The sequence below is a fragment of the Aotus nancymaae genome, unplaced genomic scaffold (assembly GCF_030222135.1).
Source record: "Aotus nancymaae isolate 86718 unplaced genomic scaffold, 86718_ANA_hifiasm-v0.15.2.pri h1tg000053l, whole genome shotgun sequence".
Lineage (NCBI taxonomy): Eukaryota > Metazoa > Chordata > Mammalia > Primates > Aotidae > Aotus > Aotus nancymaae.
The window spans coordinates 25,355,099-25,373,072 of record NW_026988467.1 but is presented as its reverse complement, the minus strand read 5'-3'; the positions used below and the strand labels follow the sequence as shown (position 1 = coordinate 25,373,072).

General features: G+C 41.8%; 1 protein-coding gene across 1 annotated transcript in view; it reads right to left on the bottom strand.

The window, feature by feature from the left end:
* Positions 1-5,191: 5,191 nt before the first annotated feature.
* Positions 5,192-17,974, bottom strand: part of YTHDF2 (YTH N6-methyladenosine RNA binding protein F2) — a 31,829-nt gene continuing 19,046 nt past the window's right edge. The window contains exon 5 of the mRNA XM_012440008.2: positions 5,192-6,034. Coding sequence (XP_012295431.2) covers positions 6,011-6,034 — 24 coding nt within the window. The 3' untranslated portion in view covers positions 5,192-6,010. The remainder of the gene's footprint in view (positions 6,035-17,974) is intronic.

Genomic DNA, 17,974 nt, shown 5'->3' with positions numbered 1-17,974 from the left:
ACAAAAAATATATAAATAAAAATACTCGATAATTTTGAAACATTCTCCAATAAAAAAGAACCAGAATTCCTTGAAAAAAAAAATGGAACTGGGGCAGGGAAAAATACAAGATTCCCCTGGAACATCGTACAATACCAGAAAGGCAGACACTGGAAAATTTTTCTTTTTTGAGACAGGGCCTTGCTGTTACTCAGGCTGGAGTGCAGTTACACGATCACAGCTCACTGGAGTCTTGACCTCCCCTGATCAAAGCATCCTCCCACCTCAGCCTCCCCAGTAGATGGGACTATAGGAGCATATCACCCCACCCGGCTATTTTTTGTAGAGATCAGATCTCAAGTATGTTGCACAGGCTGGTCTCAAATTCCTGGGTTCAAGGGATCCTCCCACCTCAACTTCCTAAAGTGCTGGGGTTACAGGTGTGAGCCACAAAGCCAGACCACCAAAAATACTGACACATCAAGAAAACACAGGAGCCAATTTTAAGGAGCTCCTAATGACCAAAGCTGAGACAATTTGAGCAAAAAAGTAAATCCATACTGATATAACTGAATAAATACAGAGAAGGGACACCTTATTACAATAGAGTTCTAATTAATAGTGTAGAAGGAATAATCATGAAGCAACATCTGGCAAATGCCACAGGAATACTTGTTGCAGACAATAACAATCATAGCTGCCCAAAGTTAGTGAATGAATGGTTTCAGCTGGGCACCTTGGCTCACACCTGTTAATCCTAGCTCTTTGGGAGGCTGAGGACAGTTTGAGACCAGCCTGAAAAACATAGCGAGATATCATTCCTATTTAAAAATAAAATAAGCCAAGCATGGAGGCACATGTCTGCAGTCCCAGATACCGGGGAGGATTGCTTGAGGCTGGGAAGTTGAGGCTGCAGTGAGTGATGATCACACCACTGCACTCCAGCCTGGGCAACAGTGCAAGACCGTCTCAAAAAAAAAAAAGACAGTTTTCAAGTATATCCAATTCCATAAGTCACATATTAAGTACAAAGGAGGAAATTAATAACTCTACAGTGGAGAAATCTGGCAGCACTGTAACCAAGTGACCACAGTTAACATGACCAGTATAAAGTCATGTCACAATCATGTATTCTGATACAATTCACTAAAAAGGCACGGTGCTTTTGTGGCATTCTTGTCAAAGAATAACCTCAATCTAATAGTGAGAAACGATCACATAAATACAACTGGAAGGGCATTTTACAAAATAACTGGCCAGTGGCCAGGCGCAGTGACTCATGCTTGTAATCCCAGCACTTAAGGAGGCCGAGGAGGGTGAATCACCTGAGGTCGCGAGTTCGAGACCAGCCTGAACAACATGGAGAGACGCCCCCACCCCCACCCCCCGATCTCTACTAAAAATACAAAATTAGTTGGATGTGGTGGTGCATGCCTATAATCCCAGCTACCTGGGAGACTGAGGCAGGAGAATCGCTTGAACCTGGGAGGTGGAGGTTGCAGTGAGCCAAGATCATGCCATTGCAATCCAGCCTGGACAAGATCAAAATTGTCTCAAAAAATAAAAAAGTAACTGGCCAGTACTCCAAGAGTGTCAAAAAATGAAGACTGAAAAACTGTTACAGGCTAGAGGAGACTAAAGACAATTAAATGCGATGTAGGGAGCGCGGTGGCTCACGCCTGTAATCCCAGCACTTTGGGAGGCCGAGGTGGGCGGATCACCTGAGGTCGGGAGTTCAAGACCAGCCTGACCAACATGGAGAAACCCCCATCTCTACTGAAAATACAAAATGAGGTGGCATATGCCTGTGATGCCAGCTGCTCGGGAGGCTGAGGCAGGAGAACTGCTTGAACCTGGGAGGCAGAAGTTGTGGTGAGCCAAGATCATCCAGCCTGGGCAACAAGAGCAAATAACTCCATCTCAAAAAAAAAAAAAAAAAAATGCAATGTAGGATCCTGGATTGGATGTCGAACCTGAAAAAAAGATAACAGTGTAAAAACTAGCACAGCTCAAGGTCTGTAGATTAGTTAATAGTACTGCATCAGTATGTGCTAGTCTTGATAATTTTACCATGGTTATACAAGATGTTAACATTTGGAAAAAGCTGAGTGAAGGGTATGAGAACTCCATACTGTGTTTGCCAAGTCCAAAATTATTTCAGAAAGTTTAAAATAATGGAACACACTAAGAGAAGATAACCAAATCAAATACAGCTAAAAGTAAATTGAGGGAAAGTGAAATTTATTTATTTTGAGACAGAGTCTTGCTGTGTCACCCAGGCTGGAGTACAGTGCACGATCTCAGCTCATTGCGACCCCTGCCTCCTAGCAATTCTCCTGCCTCAGCCTCCTTGGCAAATTCCTTGACAAATTTGCCAAGGATTTTGAGTAGATGGGATTACAGGTGCGCACTATCACACCCAGCTAATTTTAGTATATTTAGTAAAGATGGGGTTTCACCAGGTTGGCCAAGTTAGTCTCGAACTCCTGACCTCAGGTGATCCACCCATCTTGGCCTCCCAAAATGCTGTTTACAGGTGTAAGCCACTGCGCCCAGCCTGAAATTTATGTTTTTATATTGAAGGCCAGAGCTGGGCACAGTGGCTCATGCCTGTAACCCTAGCACTTTGGGAGGCCAAGGCAGGCAGATCGCTTGAGGTCAGGAGTCCAGACCAGCTTGGCCAACATGGTGAAACCCTGTCTGTATTAAAAATACTGACGAAGTTGTCTTTAATAAGAAAACTAGTTTAGCTGCATTTTGGGGTCCTTAGTAAGAAGTCCAATTTTTTATGCTACTTTTATGGAAAAGCCAATGTGGTTTTTCTAAAATACGCAAACCCAAAATCCTGAACCCCTCAGGGAAGGCTAAGTGTGCTATGAAAGACTGGAAACTACTATGGTGCTAACATTTCAAATTGCAAAAAGTCATCTTGAATAATCTCATATCCAACTTGAAATATAACGTAGAAAAATCTAGTTAAAAAAAAAAATTGCGGGCCGGGCGCAGTGGCTCACGCCTGTAATCCCAGCACTTTGGGAGGCCGAGGCGGGTGGATCACGAGGTCAAGAGATCGAGACCATCCCGGTCAACATGGTGAAACCCCGTCTCTACTAAAAATACAAAAAATTAACTGGGCATGGTGGCATGTGCCTGTAATCTCAGCTACTTAGAAGGCTGAGGCAGGAGAATTGCCTGAACCCAGGAGGCAGAGGTTGCAGTGAGCCGAGATCGCACCATTGCACTCCAGCCTGGGTAACAAGAGCGAAACTTCGTCTCAAAAAAAAAAAAAAAAAATTGCTTTTGAACTTGCTTTCCTCTGGATATATTCCCTTTTCAAGGTGAAATACTAAACAAGCCCTGGAGAGTCCTCTAGAAGTCACAGAAGTTTGGGCTAAAAGCGAAAACAATGAGTGCCATACATATTACTAGGAAATCCAGCACCTTCCCACGGATAACAAAAGGAACTCCCCAAAATTTGGGGTAAATGTGCTTCAGAAAGAATGGCAATCAGAAATATTTAGGATTATTGTACTGTGCCTCTGATAGGCCAAGAAAAGCTTCTGATTGCGAATGTCTATAATGGTGCTACTGACTGGGCACAGTGGCTCACACCTGTAATCCCAGCACTTTGGGAGGCCAAGGTGGGCAGATCACCCGAGGTTGGGAGTTCGAGACCAGCCCGGCCAAATGGTGAAACCCGTCTCTACTAAAAATACAAAAATTATCCAGGCATGGTGGCGTGTGCCTGTAATCCCAGCTAATCAGGAGACTGGAGCAAGAGAATCACTTGAACCCAGGAGGTGAAGGTTGCAATAAGCCGAGATCACACCACTGCACTCCAGCCAGGGAGACAGAACAAGACTGCATCTCAAAAAAAAAAAAAAAAAAAAAGTGTTCTTTAGAAACCAGCATTTAATCATTTTATTGGCACTCCTGACTTTACTGTACTGGGCTGTGTAGAACTGAGTAATTCTGAGGGCACACCTCTATCCAACAGTATTAAAAATCCATTTCCATAACCCTTAGTATAAATGTTAGATGTTTTCACATATGCAAATCTCTAAAATGGGAACTTTTTTTTTTGAGACAGGGTCTTGCTCTGTCACCAGGCTAGAGTGTCGTGATGTGATCTCAGCTCACTGCAACCTCCACCACCCGGGTTTTAAGCGATTCTCCTGCCTCAGCCTCCCAAGTAGCTGGAATCACAGGCACCCACCACTATGCCTGGCTTATTTTTGTAAAGACAGCGTTTCATCATATTGGCCACACTGGCCTCGAACTCCTGACCTCAAGTAATCTGCTTGCCTCAGCCTCACAAAGCGCTTGGCACTACAGGTATGAGCCACTGTGCCCAGCCTAAAATGTGAGTATCTTAAGAACTAAAAATCTTTTAAGATAGAGAAGCCTCTAAAACTGCTAAAACGAAGAAGAAGAAATGCTATTACGGTTGTTTTAAGGTTCCCAAAGACCCAAGCTCACAGAAATTTTATTGAGGGGACCTGCATCCATGTGGAATACTGTCTAAAACCTTATTTCAGCCGGGCGTGGCAGCACGTGCCTGTAGTCCCAGCTATTCGGGAGGCTGAGGCTGGAGGATCTCTCGAGCCCAGGAGTTCTGGGCTGTAGTGCGCTATGCCGATTGGGTGTCCACACTAAGTTCAGCATCAATATGGTGACCTCCCGGAAGCGGGGGACCAGCAGGTTGCCTAAGGAGGAGTGAACCGGAGCAGGTCAAAACTCCCATGATCAGTAGTGGGACAGTGCCTGTGAACAGCCACTGCACTCCAGCCTGGGCAACATAGCGAGATCCCGTCCCTATTATTTTAAAAATAAATAAGTAAAAATAAAATCTTATTTCAGATTAAACACTTATTCCTGGGCTCTACTTCCTCTACATCTAAGATAGCTGGCCAGATTCCATGTAGTTAAGCATAGTGCCTAATAGTCTTAATATTTGTTGAACAAATGATTTAGCAATGACTCTACATTCTCTGCGAAGTATCCAGAAATAAAGCATTATCAATATTGGCCCACCTTCTTTTGCAGAGGTCATGGTTAACCAGCCCTGGGTACAAAGCAAGCCTGAAGTGTTTATTCTTAGCACAAACTCTCTAAAATTAGAGTTTTAAGAGTCTCACCTCTTATAACTCCTTACACTCCAAATAATTCACAAAATACAACAGACTCAAATAATACTAAATGGTCCTAGAAGTGATGCTCAACAGGATCTCACGTTTATTGAGAAGTGATTAATGGTAAAAAGAAAGGCAATGCCCTTTCCTCATTGGTTGAACAAGAAACTGAAGAAACATTCACTACACGTTTTACAATATTTTTCTCTTCCAAAATGCATTTCTGTAAACAAGTTTTTACCACTGTTCTTAGCTTTGAAATCAAATTAATCCTGACTTAATCAGTATAATGTACAAGAACAGAACATTTCTTAGGACTCCTAGTACTTTGAGTAACAAAGGGTCAGAGAAAATGAACCACCCTTAAAGACACAACCTTGGGTAACACTGTTAAATTCTCCTAGACAAAAATTCTTCATAAAAATGTTCTTCCAGTTCGGAAGGGTAAAATCAAACTCCCACTTTCTGGGGTGGATGCCCAAAACCTTCACAACGCAAGTGTTCTCCAAGTGCAAATGTCAAAATGGGAGGAGGAAAGGGTTTAAAAATTAGAGAAAACTGTATGCACTTACGGACTTAAAAATCCGAAAAACATAGTAAAAAGACAAAAAAAACAAAGCATTATGCTCTGAAATCACAACCAAAGCCAAAATAAAAGGGACATTTTTCACCTAAACTACCTAGAGGGATTTTTTGTTTAGTTTTTTCTTTTTCTTTTTTTTTTCATTTTCCAGTTAAGTCCTATGTCTTTTGTGAAATTCCAATACTTAAACTGCAAGTCTGCAATCGTCTCTGAAGTCAGTGAAATTAAGAAAAAAGTCCTAATTCTCTTGAAGGTCATTTTTTCCTCTTAGGATGTGCAGATGCAACCGTTGCTGCAGTCTGTGTAGAACTGCCTTTTATTTCCCACGACCTTGACGTTCCTACAGAGGGAAGAAGAAAGTTGAAATGGTTAGTCAAAAATTAACATGCTTGCTTATGAATTTTAAAACTTCACAGAGTAACTCAAGAGAAATTTAATTATTTAGAATTATCAGAAAATTAATTATTCGAAGCAGAACATTCCCCACAAAGAAAAACCGGCTTTTACTTTCTTCTGAACCAAAATAGTAACATTCAAACATCCTAATGCAAAATTACTTTTGACTTGAAAATTCACTGCATGCTTTCCTATTACACTGTTTGAATTAATACTTTGTTGTCAGTCCCCCCAAAAATATGGGCCTAATGGAAGTAATCCAAGCACACATGACTGGTCAGATAAAGGGAAGCAGCATACATACATAGAACACTAGAAGACTGTTAAGAGTCAGACTGACCTAAATTCAAATCCCAAACTAGTTCCAAGGCCTTGGACATATTCATAAGCCTTCAATTTCCTTTTCTGTAAAGTGAAGATAAATCTCTCACAAGGTTAAAGAAAATTAATGAGCTGACATATAGAAAGCCCTTAGTCCACAGATGGGAAGAAAAAAAAAAAACACCCCACATAACTGGCCTCTTTCCCTAGGGAGACGGATTTCAAAATCTGACAATACTTAAGTTTTCCCTGAAATAAATCCCAATGCTTTTTTGTTTTCTTTTCTGAGAAAGAGTTTCACTCTTGTTGCCCAGGCTGAGTGCAATGGTAAGATCTTGGCTCACTGCAACCTCCACCTGCAGGGTTCAAGCAATTCTCCTGCCTCAGCCTCCTGAGTAGCTGGGATTACAGATGCCTGCCACCATGCCCAGATAATTTTTGTCTTTTTAGTAGAGATGAGGTTTCACCATGTTGGCCAGGCTGGTCTCGAACTCCTGACCTCAAGTGATCCACCCACCTTGGCCTCCTAAATTGCTAAGATTTCAGGCGTGAGCCACACTCATTTTCTTAAGAATCACTGTTTGAGTCTTTCAGAAACTGACCCTAAATTCTTCCATTTCACATATTACCTCATGTACAGAATTCTTTAAATTCTACCCCTTCAATAAATTTTTTAATTTTTTTAATTAAAGAATTTTTTTTCATGTAAATTACTAGATTCACATGGCTGTTAAAAGCAAAAGCATTAAGTGGTCAGTGGCACACAGGCCTGAACTTACACATTTCTTCCCATTTACCCTGTGGTAACCATGGCTCTATGTCAGCATGGTTTCTACTAAAAATAGCAACTACCACTTATGGTGCATGCATGTAGTCCTAGCTATGACGATGCCACCACTGTACTCCAGCCTGGATGGCAGCGCTGAGACCTTGTCTCTTAAAAAAATAAATAAAAACCTCAAGATGTGAGGGAAGAAAAAAAAAATCTGAGGTTGAAGTCAATTTTTTTTTTTTAATTTACCCTAGGCTATAAAGTCAAAAGCATCTTGCTGACGTTGATTTCAAACTCATTTACCCGATTTTATCTTTCATAACCCATATGGATACAATTTATATAACCTCTCATCTAATACTGATCAGCATCTACTTTTGGCCTCAGGAAATCTGGACTGAGATGAATTTCTTGATTAAATCTCATTCCTCTTGCTTTTATTATTCTTTAAGCCAGTAATTTTTGTCTCTTCTCCTTCTGTCCTTCAAGGTACAGTTCAAAATCCCTTCCTTCTTTGAAACATCCATAACCACTACCACTTTCAATGTCTTTCCCTTAACCCTACATCCACACTTAAACTAAATTCAGTCTAGTTTCATGTAATAGTAGTCCCAACTAGATCAAAAAGCAGAAAGCGAAGAACAAGTCTTCAACCAACTTCACTCAAAAACTTCTTACAAGTTTAGCAGTGGATAACAGGCTAAGATTGACTTCTACATAAAATTCTGCCTATTATTTCTTAATGTAACCCCAGAAATGCAAACAATAAATTATTTGTCCTAAATTGTAACACTGAATTAGAAACAGATTCTATCACTGCTCGGACAGATGTGCTTTTTCCTAACATGTTTATTATATTTAAGTTAGTCAATATGCTTACTAGCATTTAAAAGTCAAGAATATTCAGCACACACACAAAATTTTAAAAAAAGAAAAATTCAGAACAGCATCATGTAATTATACTTACTACAGCACTGTTATACCAAATCTGTTCCTCTTTATAATGTGCAATTTTAAGTCTCACAAATACCTATGTTCAATATTGCTTCAAAAGTCAAACTTTCTGTATTTTAACTATACAGCAATACCAAGACAGTCAGGAGTGGTGGCTCACACCTGTAATCCCAACACTTTCGGAGGCCAAGGCAGATAGACTGCTTGAGTCCAGGAGTTCAAGACCAGCCTGGCCAACATATGGAGACCCTGTCTCTACAAAAAAAATTTTTATTAGCCAAGCATGGTGGTGGCATGTGTCTGTGGTCCCAGCTACTTGAGAGGCTGAGGTGGGAGGATGACTTAAGCCCAGGAGGTCAAGGCTGTAGTGAGCGCTGATCACACCACTATACTCCAGTCTGGATGACAAAGTAAGACCCTCATCTTTAAAAAAAAAAAAAAAAAAAAAAAATCTGGGCACCAGTGGCTCACACCTGTAATCCCAGCACTTTGGGAGTCCAAAGTGGGCAGATCACAAGGTCAGGAGATCGAGACCATCCTGGCCAACATGGTGAAACCCCATCTCTACTAAAGTACAAAAACTTAGCTGGGCATGGCGGTGTGCGCCTATAGTCCCAGCTACTCGGAAAGCTGAGAGAGGAGAACTGCTTGAACCCAGGAGGCAGAGATTGCAATGAGCTGAGATTGTGCCACTGCACTTCAGCCTGGTGACAGCGCGAGACTCCGTCTCAAAAAAAAAAAAAAAAAAGAGCGAGAGAAAGAAAAGTATATAGATTGGAGTGGGAATCTGGGGCACAGTAGAATCCTTCTTGAAGGGCCTCCCGCCCATTGGCCATATCTGTGACTTGAGTATTAAATAATATTAATGATAAGTATGCAACTTCATCAGAGAACACGAACCAAAAGAAAACAAAAATTAATAAGTAAACTCCTATCACAGTTATACTTGAATCAAGCAAGAATTATCAATCAATGCTAGAATTAAAGGGAGAAAGTTTGATGAGGAGTTATTTACATAGTGTCAAACTATTTTCCCACATATTAAAAAAAACACAAAAACATTAAGTGGAGAACCTGGTGGACAACACCTTACACAAAGTGACCAAAGTTAACATTATCAGTAATGACATAAACAGACATCTTGTACCTCCCAGTATGATGCACTAAGGATACAACCTCACTTGAAACCAGTGAAGCCTGACTTAACAGGGCTAGGCACAATAGCTCACTCCTGAAATCCTAGCATTTTGGGAAGCAGAAGCTGGCGGATAGCTTGAGCACAGGAGTTCAAGACCAGCCTGGGCAACATGGCAAAACCCATGTCTTTTTTTTTTTTTGAGATGGAATTTTGCTCTTGTTACCCAGGCTGGAGTGCAATGGCACTATCTAGGCTAACTGCAATCTCCGCCACCTGGGTTCAGGCAATTCTCCTGCCTCAGCCTCCTGAGTAGCTGGGATTACGGGCACGCGCCACCATGCCCAGCTAATTTTTTTTGTATTTTTAGTAGAGACGGGGTTTCACCATGTTGACCAGGATGGTCTCGATCTCTTGACCTTGTGATCCACCCGCCTCGGCCTCCCAAAGTGCTGTGAGCCACCGCACCCGGCCCCCATGTCTTACAAATACAAAAAACTTTAAAAACTCAGCTGGGTGTAGTGGCATGCACCTGTAGTCCCAGCAACTTGGGAAATGACTTGAGCCTGGGAGATGCGAGACAGCAGTGAGCTGTGATCATAACACTGCACTCTGGCCTAGACAACAGAATGAGACCCTATTTCAAAACAACAAAACGCTTAGGAGATGTAAACCATAGTCTCCAAATGTTCATGGACTGGAACCCAGACCACAAAAAGAAACGCTATCAAGGACATTAAGACAACTGATAAAAGTCTGAATAATGAATAAGATCTGTGGGTAAAAATATTGTGTCAATTATATTTTCTGATTTTGATAAATGCACTGTGGTTATGTAACTGCATGTCTTTGTTCTGGGAACTACACAGCAAAATACCTAGGAGAAAAGATATGATGTCTAGACCTTAACTCTCAATGGCTCAGGAAAACATAGTATATACACATTTTCAAAAACATACAAATGATAAAGCAAATGTGGCAAAATGTGGAAGAGTAAATTTGAAATTATTCCAAGGCCCGGCATGATAGCTCACATCTGCTGCTCACACTTTGGGAAGCTGAGGCAGGGGAAGTGTTTGAAGCCAGGAGTTCAAGACCAGCCTTCAGCAACATAGTGAGATCCTGTCTCTACAAAAAAAATTTTTTTAACTTAGCTGGGTGTGGTGGAGTATGCCTGAAATCCTAGCTACTTGCGAGGCTGAGGTGGGAGAAAAGCCTGAACCCAGGAATTGGAGGTTACAGTGAGCTATATGATGCCACCACTACATTCCAGCCTGGCAGCCTGGGTAACAGAGAACCTGTCTCTCAAAAAAAAATTATTTTAATGTATTTCAAAACATAAAACTGAGGGGAAGGGAAGAAATGTATTTATTCCTTCTGCAAAAAAATTGGGTGCACTAAGTTATGCTTAACATTTAATAAAACTTTAATGTTTAATAATAGGCTGGGTGCAACATTTAATAAAACTTTAATGTTTAATAATAGGCTGGGTGCAGTGGCTCGTGCCTGTATCTTAGCACTTTATGAAGCCAAGGCAGACGGATCACTTGAGGCCAGCATTCAAAACCTGCCTGGGCAACATGGCAAAACCTAATCTCTACAAAAAAAAATATAAAAATTAGCCGGTGTGCCGGCACACACCTATAGTCCCAGCTACTGGGGAGGCTGAGGCAGGAGGTTGCAGTGAGCCGAGATTGCACCACTGCACCCCAACCTACATGACAGATGAAGATAAATTTAAATCAGGCACAGAGGACTTGTACCTTGTTCAGTCCCAGCTACTCAGGATGCTGAACCAAAAGGATCACCGGAGTCCAGGAATTTGAGTCTGTAATGAGCTATGATCACAGCTGTGAATAGCCACTGTACTTCAGCCTGAAAACCTCATCTTCCAAAAAAAAAAAAAAAAAAAAACAAAAACAGAAGCCCAGGCAAAGTGCTGGGATTACAGGCGTGAGTCACCATGCCTGGTCTCTATAGAATATTTCCATATGTTTCATGTTCTAGAGATCTGCTGTACAACACTGTGTTTACAGTTAATACTGTAGGCCCAGTGCAGTGGTTCACACCTGTAATCCCAGCACTTTGCAGGGCTGAGGCAGGCAGATCACAAGGTCAAGAGACTGAGATCATCCTGGCCAACATGGTGAAACCCTGTCTCTACTGAGAATACAAAAATTAGCCGGGCGTGGTGGCACACACCTATCATCCTAGCTATTCAGGAGGCTGAGGCAGGAGAATGGCTTGAACCTGGGAGCTGGAAGTTGCAGTGAGCCAAGATCGTACCACTGCATTCCAGCCTGTCCTCTTTCCCTAGGGAGATGGATTTCAAAATCCGACAATACTTACGTTTTCCCTGAAATAAATCCCAATGCGTTTTTGTTTTCTTTTCTGAGATGGAGTTTCACTGTTGTTGCCCAGGCTGGAATGCAATGGCAAGAACTCGGCTCACTGCAACCTCCACCTCCAGGGTTCAAGCAATTCTCACCTCAGTCTCCCAAGTAGCTGGGAATATAGGGACCTGCCAGCAGGCCCGGCTAATTTTTTGTTTTTAGTAGAGATGGGGTCGCCTTGTTGGCCAGGGTGGTCTCAAACTCCTGACCTCAGGTGATCCACCTGCCTCGCCCTCCCAGAGTGCTGGCATTACAGGCGTGAGCCACTGCCCTCAGCATTTTTTTTTTTTTTTGAGACGGAGTCTCGCTCTGCCACCTTAGCCCCTCCTCACTTTAAATCTGATTATAAAATAGAAAACCTGGCCGGATGCCGTGGCACATGCCTGTAATCCCAGCACTTTGGGAGGCCGAGGCAGGGGAATCATGAGGTCAAGAGATCGAGACCATCCTGGCCAACATGGTGAAACCCCATCTCTACTAAAACTACAAAAAAAAATTAGCTGGGCGTGGTGACATCCGCCTGTAGTCCCAGCTTCCCCAGGAGGCTGAGGCAGGAGAACTGCTTGAACCCGGGAGGCGGAGGTTGCAGTGAGCTGAGATCGAGCCACTGCACTCCAGCTTGGCACCTGTTGACAAAGTAAGACTCTGTCTTAAAAAAAAAAAAAAAAATAGAAAATTTGGCCGGGTGCAGTGGCTCATGCCTGTAATCCCAGCACTTTGGGAGGCCGAGGTGGGTGAATCACTTGTCAGTAGTTCAAAACAGGCCTGGCCAATACCGTGAAATCCCATCTCTACTAAAAATGTAAAAACTAGCCAAGTGTGGTGGTGCGTGCTTTTAGTCCCAGCTATTTGGGAGGCTGAGGCTGGAGAATAGCTTGAACCAGGGAGGAGAAGGCTGCGGTGAGGTGGGATCGCGCCACTGCACTCCAGCCTGGCCAGTAGAGCTAAACTCTAGTCTCAAAAATAAACAGAAAAGTCGGTCTCTAGAGGAAATAAATGAAAAGCCATAAGGTAGCAATGTTGTCTGTACATATACAATTTCTTCATATAATACATATAGTAACTCTATTTGGCTTTCCTCTACTTAAGCTTAATATCCTTTTCTACTTACTACTGCACTGTTCTACCACCATCCCTCCACTTCCCTCCACTTTTCTGTCATCCCTCTCCCTTCACTTTTAAGTGGGCCATAAAACACAACTGAGGCATATTCATATTTACTTGGATATAATTATATTAACATTAAAATCTGATGTTTATCCCTCCCACAAAATTAAATCTATATAGGTCTGAACTAGTTTTTCCTATGCCCCCCATGAACCTTGAAAGAAACCCAAAACCTATATTATCAGTAACCCAACTGATAATATAGAATGCTTAGAGGCCTTGCCTCCAAAGATGCTCATTCAGTAGGCAAGGGAGGACAAGAATCTCAACGTAAAGACTTCCAGAGGGCACTTTTTGTACTAACTGAAAAACTTCTCTTCAATCTTTTTTTTTTTTTTTGAGACGGAGTCTCACTCTGTCACCAGGCTGGAGTGCAGTGGCGTGATCTCAGCTCAAGATCTCTGCCTCCCCTGTTCAAGCAATTCTCCTGCCTCAGCCTCCCAGGTAGCTGAGACTACAGGTGCAAACCACCACCATCTCCAGCTAATTTTTGTATTTTTAGTAGAGACAAGATTTCACCACGTTGACCAGGATGGTCTCCATCTCTTGACCTCGTTATCCACCCACCTCAGCCTCCCAAAGTGCTGGGATTACAGGCGTGAGCCACCACACCCAGCCTAGTCATTTCTAATCCTATAATAAATACCTACTGAGTGGTTAGGATTTCCCCAAAAAAAAAGAAATAAAAGAAATAAGCTTACTAAATAAGATTATAGGGCTTACTAAATAAGATTCCCAATGTAAGTCTATAAGTAGAACGTAGGTTATCAATATATTTTTTTAACTTTCCAGGTGACTCAAAAGTTGTTTTAAATCAGGCCATTTTTTTGAATCTATATATTGAAACTCTCGTGTCCAGGTCTACCACATTCCTCTCCTCACCACTGTGCAGGCCCACCGACCCTAACTAAATTAACTTTTGCAATAACTATGAATTAGCCAAGAATTTGTCTGGGCTCTAATTCTAGCTCTGCCACTAAAGTGAGGTAACCCTGTAATTCATGTATAAAATGACAGTGGGGTAGACTAAAACAGTCCCACTTACAACCTGTCGGTGTGCATTATCCAGAACCGTTTGCACTCTTCCTTATTCCTGCTGCCTGTAATTAGCAGCAACTTTTACAAGCTTCACCAAACGGTCATGGAGATCATGTAGAGTAGTTCCAATTCACTCCATTTTGAAACTTGTGATGGGAAAATTAAAACTTAACTGCTTAAAATATTTATGTCTCAACTAATTATATTCTCTTCATATGTCCACAAAGGTGACTGGCTACAGGCATTAGCAGATACTAAAATACAGTTAGCAAATTATATACATATATATGTATTTTTTTTGGAGACAGGGTCTCTGTTGCCCACACAGTAGGGTGCAGTGGTACAATCCTAGTTCACTGCAGCCTCAACTTCCTGGGCTCAGACCATCCTTCCACCTCAGCCTCCCAAATAGCTGGGGCCACAGGTGCATGCCACCACACCCGGCTAATTTCTTTTTATTATTTGTTGCCCATTCTAGTCTCCAACTCCTAGGCTCAAGTGATCCTAAGTGGTTTATAGGTGCAAACCACCATGCCCAGCCAGTTACCAATTTTACGTAATAAATATGAAGATATAGCATGGCCTAAAGACAAAAAGAGCCTTGTAGCAAAACAAATTCCAGTTCTACTTTCTAGGTAGTGGTCTAGTTTTTCCTTATTGAATCTCAAGTCTCTACAAGATGAAGATAATCTTCACTATTTTACAGGATTATTACAAGAGATTGAGGATATATGACAAGTGCCTAATACATACATAACTACATAACCAGCAAATGCCTAAATATGGGTAAACATTATACCTAAAGCACTAAGAGGATGAAAAGAACACTATATTCAAGATGATTAAACTGTATAAACTAATTACATAGGTAAAGATGAGAAGAAAAAACACCAATAGTTTTGCTGTAGTACACGAATTGTGGGAAATTTCTTTCATTTTCTACACGTTTTATAATTTGGTTACATTTTACAATAAAAACAAAGGCAAAACTTGCAAATATTTATACTTTGCGCACTGCAAGATTTTTACATGCAAACACTTAAGTTCTATGTTATCCACATCTTACTCAAAAAAAAAAAAAAAAAAAAAAAAAAAAACAACTCACACGAAGAGTCTATCTTTTAAAATGGCTTCATGTAGTACACCAAGTGATAGCGGCAAAATCTGAATTCTGACATATGCAGTAGGCAGACTACTGAACATCTCATAAGAACCACCAGAAATTGGCCAGGTGCAGTGGCTCACGTCTGTAATCCCAGCACTCTGGGAGGCCTAGGCAGGTGGATCATGAGGTCAAGAGATCGAGACCATCCTGGACAACATGGTGAAACCCCATCTCTAATAAAAAATACAAAAATTAGCTGGGCATGGTGGCGCACGCCTGTAGTCCCAGCTACTCGGGAGGCTGAGACAGGAGAATTGCTTAAACCTGAGAAGCGGAAGTCACAGTGAGCCGAGATCACGTCACTGCACTCCAGCCTGGCAACAGAGCGAGACTCTGTCTAAAAAAAAAAAACCCCACCAGAAATTGCAATATCAACTGCAAATGAGTTGGAAATTAGAACAACTGCTGCACCTGTCCCTTCTCGCTCTATATCCAACAATTCACACAGGGGATTGGCCATTTTCTTCATCTTTCTGTCTTTTCCTACCCATCCTTTCAGACCCAATTCAAATTAAGTCTTCCATAAAAATGTCCTGTTTAGCTCTAACTGGTCTTACTATTCTACACTTGGTCTCACACTGTCAGTTAGTAATTTAATATATGCTAACCCTAGAATGTTTCATTTGATATATCATAATTCCTTGATCTCTTTCCCAATGGCTAACTGGAGTTAAATCAGTTCAACAAGGGGCTATCTGTTTATTCAGCAAGGGATGAAAAGCATTAGGGCACTATTTATCGGGCGCGTTGGAACTAGAATTTGGTCCAGGAGGTGGCAGCAGCATGCAAATTTAAACTGTTACCTGCTTTGTGTAAGAGAAAGATGATCTGAGCTGCCACTTTTTCCTTGCTTATATGAAGACTTACAGGATTTCAATGATGAATATAGAAAAGTAGGAAGAGAACACCTTTGTTTGCCCTAATTCAAGGTCTTTCTTCTCCTCTACATAAAACTCCTAAGGAACTACAGAAACAGTCCTTCATCATGCTGTCCCTTAAAGAAAGGCAGGCAATGGCCAAGTGTGATGGCTCACGCCTGTAATCCCAACACTTTGAGAAGCCAAGGCAGGAGGATCACAAGGTCAAGAGATGGAGACGATCCTGGCCAACTTGGTTGAAACCCTGTCTCTACTAAAAATACAAAAGTTGGCCAGGCATGGTGGCTCATGCCTGTAATCCCAGCACTTTGGGAGGCCAAGGTGGGCAGATCATGAGGTCAGGAGTTCGAGACCAGCCTGGCCAACATGGTGAAACCCCGTCTCTACTAAAATATATATATATATAAAAATTAGCTGTGCACGTTGGTGTGTGCCTGTAGTCCCAGTTACTCAGGAGGCTGAGGCAGAAGAATCACTTGAACCCGGGAGGCAGAGGTCGCAGTGAGTCGAGATGGCGCCACTGCACTCCAGGCTGGTGACAACAGAAAAAAAAAAAAAAAGGGCAGGCAAAGCCAATGCTGTAACCCTTCCCTATCTCCCTCTTGGGTAAGTCTTCCTCATCTCTCCACACCTGAGCCCAGACTAAATAACCCAAAACCTTTAGAAGAGATGCTGAACTTGCTGAATCCTCATACTTCTCCCATCTCAAAACAGATCTCTCTACCTCATCTTCCATGCATCATTCCCATTTTTAAAAATTCATTGTCATCTACGGTGTTTCAAATTATGCTTTGCAGGGGAGATGCTTCCGGGATCTTCTGGGAGAAAAGAAGTTGAACATGTAAAAATCAGTCCTTCATGAGGTTCCAAGAAAAGTTTCATTTGGATGCAAAAAAATTCCAATGCTAAAAAAGTTTTAAAACTGTTATGGAAGTAATCCTTACTTCTGGCAGGTAAGCAGAATGGCTTATAATTGAGTGATTCTTGGTTTAAACTTTTCAAGACATACTAAATGATTCTAGCATTGCCAACTAGCCCTTGTCCTACACATGTTTAAGCATGGAAAAACAGTAGTCCTCTCTGGATCAATTTTTAGCCACATCAAAATCAGAATGCTGCCATTCTTCATATTCAACTCTGTATTATGGACTTTTTTTTTTTTTGAGACAGAGTCTTGCTCTGTCACCCAGGCTGGAGTGCAGTGGTGCAATCTCAGCTCACTGTAACTTCTGCCTTCCGGGTTCAAGCCATTCTCCTGCCTTAGGCTCCTGAGTAGCTGGGACTACAGGCGCGCACCACCATGCCTGGCTAATCTTTTGTATTTTTAGCAGAGACAGGGTTTCACCTTGTTAGCCAGGATGGTCTCGATCTCCTGACCTCGTGATCCCCCCACCTTGGCCTCCCAAAGTGCTGGGATTACAGGTATGAGTCACCACATCTGGCCTTCAGACATTTTTATATAGTCTAATTTATACCAAAACAGCCCATACTAGGCAAACAAAAGAGCTTTTTAATACCTCTGTAAGGCTTGCAACACAGAGATTGAAAGATATTGACTATGCAAGTGCAAAGAGGTCAGAAAGATAAACAACAAATGCAGTCTTTTGAATGAAGTATGGAGATCAAAACCTTCAAGTCTCCAACAGCAAAGCAGCTTTTTATTCAAGATATCATTAGCATTTGCAGTCATCTGTTACCTCTCTGCAGCCTGAGTAAGTGTACTCTATCTACCCTACTGCTTTAGCCATACAGGCTGTGTATTCCCTATCTAAAATGCCTGGGATAAGAAATGCTCTAGATTTCAGATTTTTTTCGGATTTTTTGAATATTTGTAGATACATACTGGTTGAGCATCCCTAATCTGAAAATCCAAAATACAAGCTGCTCCAATGGGCATTATCTTCAGTGTCATGTCGACACTCAGTTTCAGACTTTGGGGAAGTGCAGATTTTCAAATTAGGAATACACAACCTGAATAGCCCCTTCCTTATTCTCTTTTTAAAACTCAGACTATCTTTCTCAATCTTTCACTTGCTCCCTCTTTATCCTTCAAGTTTTGTT